The 16,619-nt window shown below is 42.1% G+C and overlaps 1 protein-coding gene across 1 annotated transcript; it reads right to left on the minus strand.

Moving 5' to 3' along the window:
- Positions 1 to 741: 741 nt before the first annotated feature.
- Ssr3 (signal sequence receptor subunit 3) lies at positions 742 to 15,810 on the minus strand. The gene is made up of 5 exons (XM_036191036.1): positions 15,577 to 15,810; positions 14,474 to 14,600; positions 6,811 to 6,909; positions 2,273 to 2,404; positions 742 to 1,335 (listed from the first exon to the last, which is right to left on the minus strand). The coding sequence occupies exons 1-5, from the start codon at positions 15,707 to 15,709 to the stop codon at positions 1,269 to 1,271; spliced, it is 558 nt and encodes a 185-aa protein (XP_036046929.1). The 5' UTR covers positions 15,710 to 15,810; the 3' UTR covers positions 742 to 1,268.
- Between the last annotated feature and the right edge of the window lie 809 nt (positions 15,811 to 16,619).

A 16,619-nucleotide genomic window follows, 5' to 3' on the forward strand; every position in this document is an offset into this window, starting at 1 on the left:
TATCACGTGTTCCTCTTAAGTTTACAAGTAGAAACTAGGCGTTAGGAATATGTCCCTCTGAGGTGCCATTATAATTAGTTCCCAAGGTGGTGGACAGCGAATGGGACGATGAAGTCAGTGATCTAAGTGTGAAGTTATCTAAATCTGGGCGTTATGGCACACACAGACTCTGCACACATGGGTGGGGTGGGGCTGACGAGAGGCTGCTCTTAGTTAACCCCCAGGATGTGATCAGCATTCGTTCACAAATGACTTTTTTTTTCCCCAGAGCTGAGGACCAAACCCAGGGCCTAGCGCTTGCTAGGCAAGCACTCTACCACTGAGCTAAATCCCCAGCCCCTCGTTCACATATGACAAGAACCCTGGGCAAAAGGGGACAAACTTACTCAAGTCCTCATAGAAAATGCTGACAACCCTTTCAAACGACTATAAATTCCTTGGAGAGTTCACTGAATTCCAGGGCTAAGTTCACAAAACATTCTTCTGGTCTCTCATGTGTCAATAATCAGGAAAGAAGTGTTTTCTCACTTAATATTCTGCCTGTGGTGCTGAGAGCCTGGTCACAGAAAACAATGATTCCAGTGACTTCACACATCAAACCAATATGGCAGGGTCAAGCTGACCTCCCTGGCCGCCCAAGGCCAAAGCCATACAGCCGAACAGCGTGTACTTTAGTTCACAGGCCAACACTCATAGGCTGGGGACTATTTTTAGGTTACTACCTTGGCTGCCTTTCTTTAAAAAAAAAAAAAAAAAAAAGTTGCAAGTTTCTCTCCCTCAAAGTGAAGAGGCCATGTTTTTGAGTTATTATAAATTACAAACTCAGAGACTTCTGTTTAATCCTTTGGGAAGAGGATTCACTGAGATTTACAGTCAAAAGTTGTAATATTGTGCTTGGAACACAGAGAACCAGTTATTAACTTCTTCCTCCTATTATAAATAATAACAGCTCAGTCCAGGTTACCATGACCTCTGACAGATGTAGGAAACAAGTTACTTTCTCCTCTTGTGATTAGAGCACATTGCAAGACTTCTTGCCTTTTAATAAATGTCCTGGTACTCTGAGTTTCCCTTTCAATTCATTTAATTTCAACAATCTGTCAAAAGAGCCAATAAACAAACACTAAATTACATTCTATTGCATTTTTAAACCCTCCAACTCCAGACTATAAAAACATCTTGTATGTCTCCCAACCTGGCCACCCGGATACTTTTCCACATAGCACAGGCCACCCGTAGATGCAAAGGCGGGGGCCAAGCTACACGGTCTACTTGGAGCCAGTCGAGAGGAGGGCGATGAGTCCAGAGGAAGCACTTATGGACAAAATGTAGTTCCTGCAAGAGTATGTTAAGGAAAAAGTGAGGCCTCAAAATTAGTTTTTCAACAATCAAAAAGCTTTTCCTTATTGACACAAGTATGTGCATGTAGTGTCACTGTCTGTAAACAAAATTTACAACATGGAAGGTTACAAACCTGACAAAATACCCACAAGCAATGTGTTTCAATATTAAAAAAGACACTTGAGTCAAACCTAGAAGAAACAACAAACACAAAAAACACACCTTAGTTCCACTTAAACCCTCACAGAAAGAGCTGTCTGAGAACATCAGACACAAAACAGTAAAGGGAATTCTCATGTCAGAGCCCTACTACAGGTGGCCTATAAGGCAGGGAGGTTCGGGAAGTTCACGGCTATTTACAACCTCTTTGAGCAAACCATTCTGGGGCCATTCTGGCAAGGCCTACCAGTATTCCCAAAAGATGTAAGTTGGAAGGTGTCTGATGTTTTAATACACCATAACCTCTGATTGTTAAAAGTCTGGCAGCATTTTCCTGGATAACACCTTTAATAAAACAAAATTTCTTTAATAAAAGACAAATGACTGTTGGGCAAAGCTCACTTTAAAAGCATGAACACTATGAATATATAAAATGTACCTACTATTTGCAACTACCCTGGCCATCCACCTAACCCCAAAGCTAGCAGATAGATAATGGAACTAGTGAAGATAGTACATTGACTGATTTTGACTCCTGTTAGATGGATAAATGTTACTTATGTAACATTTGCCACTTACCATAAAACTAACTTACAGACTTAAAAAACACTAAATCAAGGCAGAAACTTTTAAGTTCTAAGTCCATAGACACCTGCCTAAAGTTAGTACTATTCAACTGACTCTGAGAAGTTTTTGTTTCCACTAACACACCAGATGGCTTTAAAATAAACCAAACTACTGTTTATAGCTTCTGAAAACTTTTAAAAGATACACTGTGGGGTTGAAGTTCTTCAGTATGAAGAAGGAAGCAACAATGACCAAAACCAGGAACAGAGTGTTGTTGTAGAAGATGGAAAACGTTGTGGCTTCATAATCGGCAACTTCGTTCTTCTTCCACAGGATTCTACAGATACAGAAACAGGTCAGACAGACTTCTGAATGTGGCCAAAACTGTAAACACAGGGCGGTGCTCATTTATTACAAGACAAACTTCTCCTTGTGTTCAAGGCTGAGGTGCGTTTGCAGTATTAAATTGAAAGCTCATTATCTCCTTTCTTCCACTGACTTCTGTTTTCCTTGTTGATGCTAAGTAACAGTTGCTGGGTATGTTACCATTTCCCCAAACAGCCAAGGCTGCAGTAGAAGGGAATGACATTAATTGCAAATGGCACGATTTTATAAGCACCTAAAATAGGTGTCTTTGCTTAATAGTCCCAGGAAAGGAAGTACCCCACCTGAGGCCTGTGAACCAGTCACACACGTCCCAGGATGGCTATGGATGTGGCCTAACCCATTTACAGTTGATGTCGTATCCTTGGTTAGGTCTGCACTCAAAACTTAAGTCTCAGCGATTGGTATGGCTTGGGCTTCTTTGGCTTTCGTCCTCTGGCTGCATGCACCCTAGCCTAAGGTTCTCTAATCTATGAGCTTCAGCCTTTGGCTTCGCATCTTAAAGAGATACTACCACAAAGCTAGCCACAATCTTACCAGGTCTATCTTCAGCTGTCTTTACTAAATTCGAAGAAGGGATATACATGATTTTTAGGACGATGTTTTTAACTTCTATAAAATTCTTACTTTTAAATCTGTTTCAATTGCTCCCATATTTATCTGCCTTTTATCCCTCCAAATTGGCCAAGATGATGTTTCAGAATGCTTCTATTAAAGCAGATTTTATTCTACTTGGCTAATTAACTTTGCAAAGTCATTTTTTTAAAGAGTAGACTGTGATCCATTGGTGGGGTAAGAAATGAAGTAAGTTGTTCAACTGCCTAGGAAAATTAAACAAGTGGGTTGAGACTTGCTTTTCTTCTTTAATATAACAGAAAAAAAAATATTGAGAATCCATCACACACAGGATGGTAATTACTGTTTTCTGAAATATTTGTATGTATGTACAGATTATTATACTTGGTGAAAAGGTGAAATGTTGCTCTTCACTGTGGAGTCATCATCAGAAAGATTACAAACTGAAACTCCTCTCCCTGGATGAAACAGTGCCCTCCCACCCACCACCACAGGGACTACTAACCAACATTTCTACTTACATGTGCTCTAGTCCAAATTCAAGAAGCTTGGCTGTAAGAGCTGAACTGAGGGTGTCATCACTGATCTTCACCATGAGAAATCTATAGTCTCTAGTAATACTTATGCTCCATTTCCTTGATTTTTACAAACACTACAACTTAATACACTTACTCTACTTTGGGAAACAGGAAGAACATTACATTAAAGTATAGTCAACAACTAAAAACATTCTGATTTCATAGAAGAGTAAATGCAAATCTAAACTGGAGGAAGTATTTTACCACTCTTACACTGCTGCAAGGAAATCAAGCACAGTAAGGCACTCAGGCCCAATGCACTGAATGCTAAAAAATACTCAGAATCAACACAGCTATTTTTAACTCTGGCATAAGACCCAGTGAGCTATGGCATGCTTTTACTCTGCTGATTAGATCATCCCAGTGACATCTGAGCACGTCTCCCTAACTCTCTTCCTGCCATGACCTGAAACAGAATCACCTCCAATACCGAGATCCAAGTCTGACCATCCAATCCATGATGCTACCCTAGCTCCCGCGTTACAGCAGGGTATTCAAGTCAGGACCATCCAAATGTCTTCAAAACACTTCCGGTCCACCCACATACTAGTTATTTTGAAATAATTAAAAAACCCAAATGTATCACTACCAATGAATGGTTCTACCAAGGCTTCACTGTAGAATCATTCTTCAGGGACAACTTACTAAAAAAAGGCAACAAGGAAAGACCAAACAGCAACTGTTACAAGCAGATATTACAGTACAGAGAAAGAGCTTCAGGAAATTGGGAAGTAACAGTCACACCTCCAACACCTGCTCAATCTCTAACTGACCACTGCTTATTTCCATCCAGGGCAAGAGGCTTGACAGATACACACCTAAAAGCTATAAATGGAGCCTGGAAAGACACAAGATGTTGTACCTTTTCCCATACCAAATCTCTTGGAAGCAGCTTATCCTCTAACAGCAACTTACGAATCTTAATGAGTCTCTGATCTGTTATCCAGATCAACTGAGTCTCAACCTGGGTAACACCATTTCTGTGACAGAAATATTAACAGCACTCATTTCCACTGGTGGTGACAAGAGCAACCTCACAATCTGCACTTTACACATCCACCTGACACAACTTTGAATAGCTAAGTCAACACATGGCAAAGAGTTTCACTCTCAGCTCCTGTTCTGACTCACTGCTAATGACCACCTGAACTTGACACTAAGCAAGATTCTGAGACATCCCAGGATCAAAAACCAACACATAGCAGCCCAGACAAGTCTGCAGTTGCAGGTGAGACCTGTTTGCCGTTTCCAATATGACCCACCTCCAAAACCTTGACAACTGTGTCAATTACTCTGAAATTTGGGTAACTATGACATGTACCCCAGTTTAACAAATACTGCCCTATACAATTCAACAAAAGGGGTTTTATGGTTACTGATTCTCTAACTTTTATTTCTACTCAAAATTATGCAACCAAAGAGCTCTGCAGTCAAACCTCATGACAGCTCCCTACAAAAGGCCTTCACTACCATGATTTTAATATCATACCCTCAGTTTTATTAAGTATCCACAGAAGATACTCATTTTGTTCAGGTTTGGTGTCTTTCCAAACCACTGCAGAAGCTGTGTTCATTAAGTTACTTGGTGTTCTTTAAATCAGGATCCACTATAAAGTCCTTCACGGGCTAGTGCCAGCAAGACCTTTCTCAGGGCTTGCATGTCATGTCGCTTCCATCAGTGTGAAAAGAGCATGACTTCACGCCGTAAGGATTCTGTACTTAATTACATCACCAGCCTGCAACGGTGTTCCAGCCTAAAAAGCAGGTGTGCCCTCTCTCCCGCTCCACGTGGTCCCCCCCTCTCTCCCCCTCCCCCAAATAAAACTCTAGAAAGGTAACCATGGCTCATGATTCTTCTGCCAACTAGCACTCTCCTCCGTCGGCATGGCCGCCGCTTAACTAACACACTCACTTCCTGAATACTTGGGACTCAAAAGTAAGCACAATGCTCAAATGCTGGGACAAATTCCAAAGTCATCATTTAAACACCTTTTCTTCCTGATAAATAGTTTCGATTTTATAAAATTATATTGCTCTGCAAGGCCCATACCAAGTCTTTTTTGGGGGAAAGTGCTGTAAAGTCTTGTCCCACAAAGCACCTTGCTAAAGCTTAAGATCCATAAAAACAACCATGCTAAGCAACAATTAATTTCTGGTCACTCTTATGCACCAGTTTACTTGATCACTTTAGGGCTTAGGCACTTCATATTGATGGACTGTTTGAGAAGCCTTCTAAGTGCAGCTGGCCAGGAGGAAAAAAATGGGAGTTACCAAACATACCACCACAAACTCGGGCAACAGAGGACAAACGCAGTCCTTTCTCTCCCCAGTCACTGCATTCAGTGTCCATACATGCCATGGACACCCCTGGGGAATTTGGGGTCACAACTACTAAAAATGTTAATATGACACTACAACTGGATAACCAGTTGGTGTCTCTTCCCTGGAGGAGACTAATTCCCCCTTCTCAGCATTCTTGACTGCCTGTAGTCCTTTCTTTGTGTAGGCTGAGACCTCATGAGCTTTCCCCTTCCACACCCTCGTCTATCGGAATCTTCCTCTTCCTTGTTCAGGTCACATTTCGGCATCTATGAGGTTTTTCGCGGCTGTAGCTTCTCTGACATTTTTAGTAGACCAGAACCTCATAGCAAATCTCCTGTTCCTCTGGTTCTTACACTCTTTCTCTGCCCTCTTCAGGAGTGACTCCCGGGGCGTAAATGCAGGAATCAATCATGTTGCAGATGTACACCTAACTCTTTAGAACACATCAGCTGTACAGAGCTCAGAGAAAAGGCTCCAGCAGTAACAAAACTCAACACAACAATCAGCTATTCCTATCACCGTTGCTACTTCTTAGACAATTCCAACGTCTATGCTTTAGTGAGTAGTCTAACACTTTAAAAAAGGGGCCAAGCGGGTGGAGAGACAGATCAAAGAGTGCTTGTGAGCAAACATGATGGCCACAGTCAGAACCCAGCAGCCATGTAGAAGTTGGGCATGGTCCCCCACACCCTGGAACCCCAGCTCCAAGGAGACAAGAGGTTCGCTAGGGCTTGCGAACCCTTGTGGGTTGCAAGAGAAAGAACACAGTGGAAAGTGATGGAGGAAATACCTAATACCATCTTCTGGCCTATAATGCCTACACATACGTATATACGTATATTTACTCACACACACACACACACACACACAGAGAGAGTCTAACCTTTCATCTTTCTCCTTCCGAGACATCTTTCTATTATCAGCTTCAGAAAGTTTTCGGGTCACTTCTTTGGAAACAGCATCCTCCCTCTTCTGTGCTACTCTGAAAGAAAACACAAAAAGGAAAAGGTTTCCACATGTTCTAGAGATGAAAATCAGTCTCGCAAAACACTCTGTACTCATATTTTATATTGGCAACTAAATGACACTTTACATTTCAAGAAAGTCAACTAGACAGAAAATTCCAAATTTATTACACTGTCTGTACAAGCCTAAGAGAAGTTCAAGAAACTCTGAAGATATGGTTTCTCAGTTATGGGGTTTGATTTCTGCTTCTATTTAATATGGGTATAAAAGCCAAATGAAATGATACTAGCACAACTCTCTAGGAATCATTGTGATTACACTTTATTTCCTAAGTTCACAGGGGATGTTTTATTACTGATGTGATCCAAATTCCAAGCAGACTACAGAACAGACATCTTGATTTAATACATGAAGGAAAATAACTATAGTATCTGAAAGCTATGCTTATAACTCTATTCCAAAGGACATTTTTTTTAAAGAGTTATTTATTTATTATGTATACAGAAAAGGGTGCCAGATCTCATTACAGATGGGTTGTGAGCCACCATGTGGGTGCTAGGAATTAACTCAAGACCTCTGGAAGAGCAGTCAGTGCTCTTAATCTCTGAGCCATCTCTCCAGCCCCAAAAGAACGTGGGTTTTTGTTTTGTTTTGTTTTTTGGTTGTTTTTTTATTTTTCTCTTTTTTTTCCCCCAGAGCTGAGGAACGAACCCAGGGCTTTGCGCTTGCTAGGCAAGCACTCTACCACTGAGCTAAATCCCCAACCCCTGTTTTGTTTTTATTTTTTCGAGACAGGGTTTCTCTGTGTAGCTTTGGAGCCTGTCCTGGAACTCACTCTGTAGCCCAGGCTGGCCTCGAACTCACAGAGATCCATCCACCTGCCTCTGCCTCCCAAGTGCTGGGATTAAAGGCCTGCGCAACCACTCCTGGCTCAAAGGGCAATTTTATTTAAAAGAAGTAAGAGAGTATGGTCAGAGCCTGACCATAACACTTTTAAATTAGCCACTGCTTTGAGTTAACACTGAGTCAGACAGAAGAGTTTGACCAAGAAATCAGATTAGAATCTCCAGATCTTAGCTGGGGGGATGTGGGGGTTGCTACAGCTGGACATGATAGCAAATCCCAGTGCTTGGGAAGTGGAAGCACAAGGTTCAGGAGTTCAAGGCCAACCTCAGCTACATGATATTTTGTCTCAAAAAAGTATACAGATCAAGCCCGGCAGTGATGGCGCAGGACTTTAACCCAGCACTTGGGAGGTGAGGCAGGTGGATCTCAGTAAGTTTGAGGCCAGCCTGGGCTACAAAGGACCAGGCACCAAAACAACACAGAGAAACCCTGTCTCAGAAAACAAAACAAAAAGGATACAGATCAAAACAATAACAAAAATATACAGATGAATTTTATCAGGTAGGGTTATTAGTAAAGTGGTATATTTAAATAATAAAATGTAAATAGCCACCCATCAACTAAGACACGTATGTAGTGGGTAGCCATCCCAGCATTGGCCTGGAAGTTCCAACCCCCATTGAGGCTTCGGTAATGGTCACACCCACAAGGCAGGGTGGAGGAGGAAGCAGAAGAACCAGGATCGAGAGGAGGGCTTTCTTGGTTCTGGGACGCTGGACGCAAGAGGTAGATGGAGCAGAGTTCTCCAGAGAACACTGCCGGACTGCGCCATACCTTTGCCAGACCCTACAACCTAGCCCTTCATTTGTAAGTTACCCAACAAAATAAACCTCCCTTTTAACTACGTGGCCTTAATAATTTCACCAATATCTGGTGCCCAACGTGGGGCAAGAGTTTCCACCTAAAACCGGACAAAAAAAGACTCTAAAATGGAGCTAAAAACAGCTTCCTAGTTGTCTCAAGTTAGCGGCAGCCTGCTGGTTTGAGCTACTATGGCAGGTTCCTGGCGTGTGCTTCTGACCTGCAGTGTGGCGGGAATGAGGAGTCTACAAGCAGTACTTCACTCTGCTACATGGTGGATTTAGCCTTTGCTAGTTTAAAAAAAAAAAAAAAAGGGTTTCTGGGCTATGCGCTGCTTTGATAGAACTGCTTCTGATAGTTGATGGTACACATGGCTCCAGACCCAGAGCTGGCAGTAAACTGTCCCACCTCCATGTTGGAAAGCTGAGGTGGGCGGAGCCAGCAGCCACAGTGGCGTTTCAATCTTACAAAGATGGATATTACACAGAGAATCTGGTTTGTGTTGTCTTTGGGATTTTTAACTACAGAAAAAGATTTGATTGTAAAAGCTGTTGAGTTAAACAAATATGTACATTTTAAAGGTAACTTGACTTCAAAATTTGGATCTAAGGATATGTTGTTTGGAAAAGAGTCTCTGCTTTTGTTTCCACAGAAAGCCAGAGGCTGTCGATTTGTTCCAGATTAAGATACATCAGGTTTGATCAGCCAAGACCACCTAAAAGGTCTCCGATGACACCATGACCCAGATGATCCAACATCCAGAATGGTTTCAAGGCAACTGGCTCAGAGGTTTACCCTCATGGACTACTCCATAATCCTAAAATTTTCTTTGTGTTCCCATAAGATACAGCGCCCCCCTCCAGCAAGAAGTAGTAAGAGAAACTACGCCCAAATTCCCAGCTGGCTTTGGAGATGGAACTGACTCACTCCTTCTCTAAACCCAGGCATATTGTTAAAGAAAAGATTAAGAGATTCTTGCGTCCCAAATCAGAAGAGCCCTCTGGTGTGGGACAGAGAAAAACCAATATTTTTATTTAAATTGGGTTGATTATAAATGTGATCTCTTTCTAAAAAAGAAAAGGGGAAGTGCTGTGGATATCCTCTGTATAAATAAAATTCTGATTGGCCAGTGGCCAGGCAGGGAAGTATAGGCGGGACAAGAGAGAAGAAAATTCTGGGAAGTGGAAGGCTGGAGAGAGACACTGCCAGCCGCTGCCATGAGAAGCAACATGTAAAGACACCAGTAAGCCACAAGCCATGTGGCAAAGTATAGATTAATAAAAATGGGTTAATTTAAGATAGAAGAAGTAGATAACAAGAAGCCTGCCACGGCCATACAGTTTGTAAATAACATAAATCTCTGTGTGCTTACTTGGTTGGGTCTGAGCAACTGTGGGACTGGCGGGTGAGAGACATTTGTCCTGACTGTGGGCCAGGCAGGAAAACTAACTACACACGTATATTCAACATAGTGCATTTTTCTCAGAATGAGAGCTACAGTTAGCCCTACAGAAGAAAAAGTAGTAATGACAACAAACTTCCAGAGTACCTAGCAGCCCAACAGGGCTCCCACTATGAAAGTATTCAACATGGCATCTCAACAGATTAGAAGAGAGACAGAAGCCTGGTCACTGTGTTCAAGGCCTCAGACTTACATTATAGCACTGTATTAGTTCTGGTCAGTACACCAAGGAAAACTGGAGAAACTGGGATGGACTCCAACAAAACACCCAAGATCATTCACTCAACACGAGAGCCTCTAGAATCTACAGTCTAGATGCAAGGTGAGCACAGACTACAGCTGACTTTCCCATGCCACCATCTGTAGCTTTCACTGAAGAGCAAGTTAGAACTAACACTGATAAAAAGTAAACTTCAACTAATATATATTTTTAAAGAGTCATGGTTACTTTCTAACTTTATAATCCCAAATTGGTAACCCAAGGGAGGTAAAGCTAAGAAAAATAGATGAGTTAAGGGTTCAGATGTTTAGAACCCTCCAGGGTACATTTTTATTCCAAAGATCCAAGCTCACATGACTTTATTATATAAAAAAAAAAAAAAAAAAAAAAAAAAATCACCCCTTTGGGTGTTTCTTTCATTCCTGAGAAGCTGGGCTCTTGAGGGAGAGACTCCTCTTTCAGCTCTCTAGCAAACAAAGAACTATTTCCACAACTTAACTTCAGGCCCCTTTTCTCTATAGAAAGCCTCCAAAGAGATGGGAGTGGACAAAAGGTCCATAGCTGAACATCAAAACACACGTACACATACTCTTAGGTGCCAGGGCTCAAAAACACAAGTCTTCAAAAGAATTACTTACCTATAAGCTCCTCTATGGAATATATGCAGGACAAATCTACCTGAAAGACCCTAACCAGATAACCAACTTCTCTTCTAGGTCTAGTAGTCTATTATTTACCAACTAGAGACTCAACCACCACCAGGTACAATCAAAAACGAGGTCCTCTCTAGTATCAGATGTCTTAAGTCTACTGGTGAATAAATCTCACTCAGTCAGTTTCTAACAAGACAAGCCACTCCAGAGGCCCAGCACACTATCAACTGAGATAGCTCATGGGAACAATTTTTTTTGTTTTCAAGAGTATATCAGAACCTTTCAGGGGGAATAAAAGTACCTATTTAATTTCCTAAAACAAAATGTCTAAATGTCTTTACAAAAGCTATTTACATTATGACACTTTTTTTTTTTTTTTTTTTTTGTTTTTTTGTGACAGGGTTTCTCTGTGTAGTTTTGGTGACTGTCCTGGATCTCGATCTGTAGACCAGGCTAGTCTCGAACTCAGAGACCTGCCTGGCTCTTCCTCTCGAGTGCTGGGATTAAAAGGCATGCACCACCACCGCCCAGCTGACACCTTTCTAAAAAACAATTCCTAAAGTTTTTCACGCCAACCTTGAACAAAACATACACCACTTGATGGATGCTATGTTTAACAACATGTCACATATGTGATCCTAGTTCACCTCCCCTGCTTCTTTGTTACTGTTAAAATCCTGATCTTACACCTCTGGAGTCAAAAATACACAGGAAAAACATACAGCCCAAGACAACACACTTAAGAGCAGCAGAGCAGACACTGGCCTCTAGACTTGTTGGCTCTGGAGCTATCTTCCTGTCACCATAAGCTACAGGCACTCACCCTCTCACTGCGTCTGGAAGCCTCATGCATCATGGAAACCTACAGCTGCTTCACTTTAGAACTACTGCGGGGAGGGGCAGGTAGAGGCCAGAGGACAGCTTTTGGAACTTGGTTCTCTTTCCATTGTGGGTTCTGGGAAACAAATTCGTGTCAATGGCTTGCATGGTAAGTTCATTTACCCACTGAGCCATTTATTTCACCAGCCCTAAATCTATAGTTTCTCTGTCAGCTACAATACTTACTACCTCAAAACTACAACTAAAGGAAATTCTACTTAGGAGTCTACTAAGTAAGAAAGCCACTGAAATTTTACTAAACTAAACTGTGTCAATAACCGTTCTAAGAGATATAAAGTAAAAGACATAGCAGTTGCCCTCAAGAAACCTAGAGTAGGACTCAGGTAAAATGAACAATTTGGTCCCAAGGAAGTACGTAACAGCTAGTGGCATTCAAAATTAGTATCAAATCTCAACACCAAAGGAACTGAGCTACAAGGATTAAAAAGGACAGTCAATGCAAGATTCTATTTCTGATGGATTCTATATCCAGACATCCATGTCCCGTAAGAACAGACTGGAGAGTAGAGGATGAAATGAGCTGAATCTTGAAATGGCAGGTGGCAAAGAGGCTGTCGGACAGAAGGATGACAGAGATGGGGTCATCAGGTGCTGGTCCAGCAGAACTGCAATCATGAAGCCCAGCCTTTGTGTGCTCAGAAAGACAGCAGCTGCTCAGGCCACTGCTGGCCCATCTCTTAAATAAAACCCTGTTAACTAAGATCGTAATATACTATTAATTCCTTGTCAACTGAAAGAGCCTACCATAAAGACTACAAAACGAAGAAATGATCAAACTCAGGTAAGATTCTCTGTAAAGCTTTTCTGAGTCTTGAAATAACAGACATTTAGGAACAGAAAACAGGGGGGTCCTGAATGGAAATGGGCACAAGACACAATTAAAGGAGGACAAGAAGGCTAAGCCTAACTCTGAAGGGTGAGGCTTCAGAGGAAGGAGGCAGATGACTCTGATTCTAAGAAGCTGAAAGGATTTTTGGTGTTACTGAATTAGAAAAAAAGACCATGGTGTGTTAAAAATAGTTAAAAAAATAAAAATGACAGATAAAGAGGAATGTATCCCTTCTCAGTCTTTTCACTAGAATATGTGATCTTTTAAAAATTATTATTACTATTATTATTTTGCCTGTACATATGTCTGTGCACCAGACATGCTTGGTGCCCACAGAGGTCAGAAGGCATCAGAATTCCTAGAACTGGAGTTATAGACAGTTGTGAGCTACCACGTGAGTGCTGGAAATTAAAACTGAGTCCTCTGGAAAGGCAGCCAATACACTTAACCAATGAGCCATCTCTCCAGTCCCTCACATGTATGTGTAATTTTATCCCATAAAATATGGATGATGTAAAGGAAAAGTATCATCAAATAGCTTTATACAGTCCCTGTCGGAGTAGGCCTATGTTTTTGTTTCAGAGACCAGATGGAGACTGCTGTATCAGTCCAAACAAAAAATATCTACTCAAGTATGGATACTGTGGGAAATTTTTTAGAAAAAGATTAAATACACAGCATGTTTAAGCTCAGAATCTCTACTACCTTTACAAGATTACTTTAGAAGCTGGAGAGACGGCTCAGCAATTAAGAGCACATATTGCTCTTGCAGAGGACCTGATTCAGTTCCCAGCATCCAGGTCAGATGGCTCAGAACTCAAGCTCCAGGGGACCTAACACTTTTCTGGCCTCCCCAGGCAAGAATGCACTCATGCATACAAACACACACACACACACACACACACACACACACACACACACTTCAAAATAAAAAGTAAATTAAAAAATTACTTCAAAGAACAGCCAAATCCAAAAGATGCTATTGAATAAACCAGAGAATATCCTGCTACCCCAAAAGTGTATCTGAAAGTAAATCTAGAAAACATCTTTTCAAATTAAATATTAATTCATACTCTGCTTCCCAAGAGGACCACAGCACTCTGAAATAATAAATTACAGCTAGTGTGGTTGCTCATGCCTATAATCCCAACACCATTCACAAGATCAGCCTGGGCTACATAATCCCTAGCTCAAATAAATAAATAAATATTGCAATCATTCCTAAGTCTACACTCTCCTGTTTAATCTTGAGGAAAGCAGAGTATCCACATGCTTATTACATAAAAATTTACTGAGGTAAAACTTGGGTTTTCTTCTCCAAAAGCTATTAAAATAATTTGTCTTATAATATCTGTGATCTTGAAATCCAAGAAATATTGTTACCTTCTACAGTGAATACACTTTCGAGACAAAAAAAAAAAAAAAAGTAACTGGCATTGAAAATGTCAGAGAATCTTCTTTTTAAAAGTTGCTTCCAAAATTAGTAAATAGAGAGCCCAGAACAATTTCTAGAAAGAACTCCATTGAGTTTCTTCTAATATTAATTTATTTGGTAGATTTGCTTTTCTGATGAAACCAGCGATTACAAACTAGTGCTTAAATATTCCAATTCCACTCTTGACATCTACTTCCACCAAAGTGTCAGATGGCTCAAGGGGCTATGAATTCCCCAGGTTATCAATATGCCTTCTTCCCAAAATAGACACACACATTTCAAACTGATGCTATGTTATAACTATAAAGCATCTTTAAGACACTCTACCATAAAATACACAGCCTATCACAGGGACTCTTGAAAAAGGTACTTACTTGTGCTTGAGGACAAATTTTACATTCTTGTATGCAAAGGCCACCAAGTAAGTGCTCACCAACGTCATCACACTGTAGAGAACAGCAGACTGGATGAGATCCATATGCCATATGCGCCAGTACAACCCTGAGTTCACACAAAAGGAAGAGAGGGGCACAAATGGTAACAAACATTACCACCCATGACACACACCTGCCAGTTCAATTACAGCTAAACCAGGTAAAAGAGTTAGTAAATCCTACCCAAACCAGGGAACTTCACTATAAGTGAGATATTCAATAAACATGGTTAGTCTCAGTTCACGGCCTTCCCAGTCCATGAAGTTGGGTTGTGGGGGTATGACTAGTCTAGAGGTTTCTTCTAACTTGAGACAAAACTGGAAATTAAAAAAGCCATAAATAAGAATTCAAATTTCATTCACGGGGTACTAGTATACTATTTGATATAAAATGCCTAACATAGGCCATTTTTATCCGATGCTGTCCCACAACACTCATTTACTTGCTGACGTGGCTGCTCTCTGAAATCAAAGCAAAGCTTTGTCGGGCCAGTGAAGCAGGGGGCTCTACACCACATTCACTGCACGCTTGAGTTTTACAAGGGCCTAAATAATAAAATACGTTTGGATGTGACTGGCCTGCAACAGTGTGGCCGTGTGGGCCAGGAGCCAGAAACTCGGAAGATCTGGGCTGAAAAACCGCCTTGGCCTGCCTGGCCTGCAGTTTCCCATTCAAACGAGAAGTCTAGAGTTGCTCTCGCAGGGTTATTAAAATCCTAAACGAGGCTGATCGCTGACCTCTGACTTGTCATTCTGCAAACCCACAGGATGCTCAGGGGTGAGGGGCGGTTTGGGCTATGGGTGGGTCTCTCATCTGGTGCATTAAACACCTGGTAGTGTCAAACAACAGTTGTGAGGCGGGCAGGTGGCGACACGTGTGTACCAATCAGAGAATCCGGGCCAGGACCCGCGCCCGGCTCAAACGCACGCCACGAATGACTTCCCGGGGACGCCGCCCCCGACCCTCGACCGCCCGCTTCCCCGCGGCCTCTGGCCTCCCCACCGCGCCCGCCACGTCCCCGCCGCCGCCCGCCCGCAGCTCACAGATGGGGATGGCAGACACGATGAACGCGTTCCCGAAGAACAGCGCCGACGACTTGGCCGACAGGTTGCGGCTGAAATCCTGAAGGAGCAGGTCCTCCTCGGACTGCTGCTTGGAGCCGCCTTTGGGAGCCATGGCGGAACTGAAAGCCGGAGGCCCGGAGCAGGAAAACCTAGAGAGCACGGAAAGCCGCGTGTCCGCCCGAGCCGCGTATCCGCCCGCGACCCGTCAGCGCGACGCGGAGGCGGGACTCCGCAGGGCACGCTGCGTCGGGATTGGCCACCCTGCCGCCGCTGCACAAGCCTCGAGGTACGATTGGGCATGCGAACAAGACTTCCGCATTTCTCAAGGCACGTGACTCTACAGCGCCGCAAGGAATGGAGGGATTTGTAGTTTAGTGTGTGTATTTGGCACGCAAGGTAACTCAAGCTGGCCTTGGGTTTGCCTGCCTCATTCTCCAAAGAGCTTGGGTAGCCGACTTGAGCCGTACTCTCTTTTAACTAATGAGCTTTACTGGTACTTTCATTTCATATGCGTACTTGTTGATTCTTGTTTTTAAATTTATTACATTGATTGATTGAATGATTGGTTAATTGATGATTGATTGATTGATTGATTGATTAGAGAGGGTTGTGATACAATGTAAGTGTAGAAGACAACTTGAGCGAGTCAGTTCTCTACTTCCACTTTCTGGGTCCCAGAGATAGAACCAAATTGTCAGGTTTGCATCTTTACCCTCTGAGCCATCTCCACGGCCTAAGGTATACCTTTAATTTTTCTACTTTATTATTATTATTTAAATAAAACCACTAGACCCTGACAGACTTCTCTCATTTCAGTCTTCAGAAACTCAGAAGTAAAGAGCTCTTGTGGGCATAGAACATGCATTCAGTAATTTGGTGAACATGTGGACATACGGTTAACACTGAACATTGGAAGAGGAAGTTACATCTAACACTTGTACACATTCATTATTCCATTATCATGTAACACAGGTTGACCTCAAACTCATTTTATAATGGAAGATGATCTTGAACTTCTGAAC

The sequence above is a fragment of the Onychomys torridus genome, chromosome 6 (assembly GCF_903995425.1).
Source record: "Onychomys torridus chromosome 6, mOncTor1.1, whole genome shotgun sequence".
Taxonomy (NCBI): domain Eukaryota; kingdom Metazoa; phylum Chordata; class Mammalia; order Rodentia; family Cricetidae; genus Onychomys; species Onychomys torridus.